Source organism: Chrysochloris asiatica, unplaced genomic scaffold (genome assembly GCF_000296735.1).
Source record: "Chrysochloris asiatica unplaced genomic scaffold, ChrAsi1.0 scaffold00016, whole genome shotgun sequence".
Classification (NCBI taxonomy): domain Eukaryota; kingdom Metazoa; phylum Chordata; class Mammalia; order Afrosoricida; family Chrysochloridae; genus Chrysochloris; species Chrysochloris asiatica.
Window position 1 is genome coordinate 28,921,577 of NW_006408534.1, and position 2,587 is coordinate 28,924,163.

The window sequence follows — 2,587 nt, forward strand, 5'->3', positions numbered from 1 at the left end:
CCAATTTTATCAACTACAAAATCAAGAAAATAATGGTTTGTACAATAGATTTATTCATGTTAATTTGGAAGGATTTTTGCTATATATTGCTATTTTAAAAAAAACAGCAGTTTTCAGAATCAATGGGTACTCATAGTCTCTCACTTCTCAATCTCAAACTTACATACACCCAAATTTATTTATGTTTGAATCAGCAAAGGAAAAAGTACAGAGAAGTTATACATTAAATTGTAAATACATCTACTGCCTTTGTAATTTATGCCACTAAAGTAACAAAAATCACCCCCCAAAAGTGACAGGAGAAATGAACAAATAATTCATTGAGAAACAAATTAAAAAAAACAAAAATACATAGAAAAGTTCTAGTTTGGTGATGGGCTTTTTAATTCAAAGTTGTCTTTTTGGTATTCTATGCAATTCAGACTAGCAAAGTTGAGGGCACCACAGATACCTACCCTAAAGTAACACACAGTGAAGGGATGAATACACATAGTATTTTGGCTGTGGTAGTGGTGGTCTGGGTTCTGGTTTTTGAGGTGGGAGTAGGAAGGGATGGAGAAATTCCTCTGGAGTTAGGTTTAGAGAGACTTGAGTTTCAGTCCATTTTACTTACAAGTTATGGAATTAAGATAGACTGCTATTCATTTCAAGCCAGTCATTTTATTTGAGAAATGAGTTCCTGAAGGGATTAAATGAGGTTACATGCATACCAAGGTTGGCATAGGGAACTCCTGCCCTCCCAACCCTCCTTCAGGCCCACCATGTGATGTTGTACCTTGCTCCTCCCCTCCTTCTGCCTTCAGCCTCATTCCCTGGGCATATAGCGTCCCTTCCTTTGTGTTATGAGAGGAGACTCTGGCCTTTAGGACTATGACTCTTATCTTAATTTAGCCTGTGTGCCAGTGGCTTTCTATTTACCATGACACTAAGTCCTTCTGCATTTAAGTGATTTTGGTCCCTTGAAAGGTAAAGGCACAATTTCAGTTCACACACACACACACACACAAAATAAAATGGGATCCTGTCATATAGGAATGCTGTGAGTTGGAATTGACTCTCAACAACATATAACAACAACATAGCCCTTAAATTGGCACAAATCTTTCTAAATAAGAATCCAGGTGTCACATTGGATCCTGTACAAAATACAGTGGAAGCAACAGAAAGAAAAACGGCAAGAGAATATTAATGATTACTATTTTACATTATTTTAAAAATGCAGTTTAAATCATTGACCCTTTAAAATACCTTGAACAGACAGAAAAGGGCAAAGTAATCTGTCTCTTTGGATGTGTCTCCTGAGAAATGGTGGGGAGGCTGAAAGCAAGAGTATCTGTTTGTCTGACAATTAAGTGTTCTGGTTGTTCCAGCAAGTCAAATGGGAATTCCTTTAGAGCTTTTGCAAACAGCAGGACCACAACAGCACTTACTACATAAAAATAACTATATGACATCCCTTGAGATACTTCAGGTCTTTAAAACTTCTCCACTCCTGCCCAGTGGACTTCATCAAGCTGAATTCCTGAGTCAAAGCTCAAGCACTCTCCTGTTTAGGCTCTCTTGACATTGTTGAGGAGGTCTGTGAGTTCTCCGATGTACTTGATGGTGTACTTCAGCGTCTGTATCTTGGTGAGAGGTTGGCCTCTTTGACTGTAGACAGGTGGCAGGTAATTCCGTAGGGTATGCAGAGCATCTGCCAAGGTCCTCATCCTGAGCTTCTCCCTCTCGCTGGCCTTCCTTCTCCGTTGGACAGACATCCTGACTTTAGTGCCCTTCTGCACCTTGGGGACACCAACGTTCTGCAGGTAGGCAGGCTGGAAATCCAACATATTGTAGTCCACCTCTGCCAGGCCACTGGACCCATGATTGCTGCAGCCATCACTGCCTCTGTTGTTAACGCTGCCGTGCCCACAGGGCAGCCCAGCCACAGCTGGGCAGGGAGATGAAGAATAGGATTCCAGTGATGGAGCTGGAGAAAGGCTCTGAGCCGGGGAGGCCTGGCTCAGCTCAAAGGGTTCTGTCCTGGTTTTCCAGTCCCAGGAGGACAGAAGGACAGGACTGTCAGAGGAGCCCAAGCCATCCTCGAGGCTGAGAAAGGTCTCATGCAGGTTATCCATGCCTGCAAGACAGCTGCAGAGAGAACAAACTCCCTGGCAAGTGAGAAAGAAAGTTCTGCTGCCTGGCCAGGGGAGAGCTCTCTTTTATGATGGTGGGGGAAAAGTGATGAAGTGGGAAAGAGGGCTGGGGAGAGGGAGTTCAAAGGAGAAACCAAGGACCAAGATGGAAAATGAACTCTTCAGGTGTCACTTTCTCCTCATTGATAATTAGCATCTTCCAGCTAAAATGTCTTTAAACAGAAGGGCCTCTAAAAGAAGAAAAAAGGAATTAACTTGTTGTAACTAAACCAATTAAGCCTGCATAACTAGACTTAGCATAGTCCTGTGGAACTCATTAATGAGGGAGCCAAAGAAAACAAACCTGGACAATCTGTGGCAAGGAGGTGGTGGCCTAGTGAGGAGCAGCAGAGGCACCAAGAGAATGCCCCTTTCCCTCCTCCAAGAGCTCATGGATATTTCAGAGTAGATGG

General features: G+C 42.8%; 1 protein-coding gene across 1 annotated transcript; it reads right to left on the reverse strand.

Moving 5' to 3' along the window:
- Positions 1-1,540: 1,540 nt before the first annotated feature.
- Positions 1,541-2,117, reverse strand: MSGN1 (mesogenin 1). The gene has a single exon (XM_006835265.1). The coding sequence runs from the start codon at positions 2,115-2,117 to the stop codon at positions 1,551-1,553; it is 567 nt and encodes a 188-aa protein (XP_006835328.1). The 3' UTR covers positions 1,541-1,550.
- Positions 2,118-2,587: the final 470 nt, after the last annotated feature.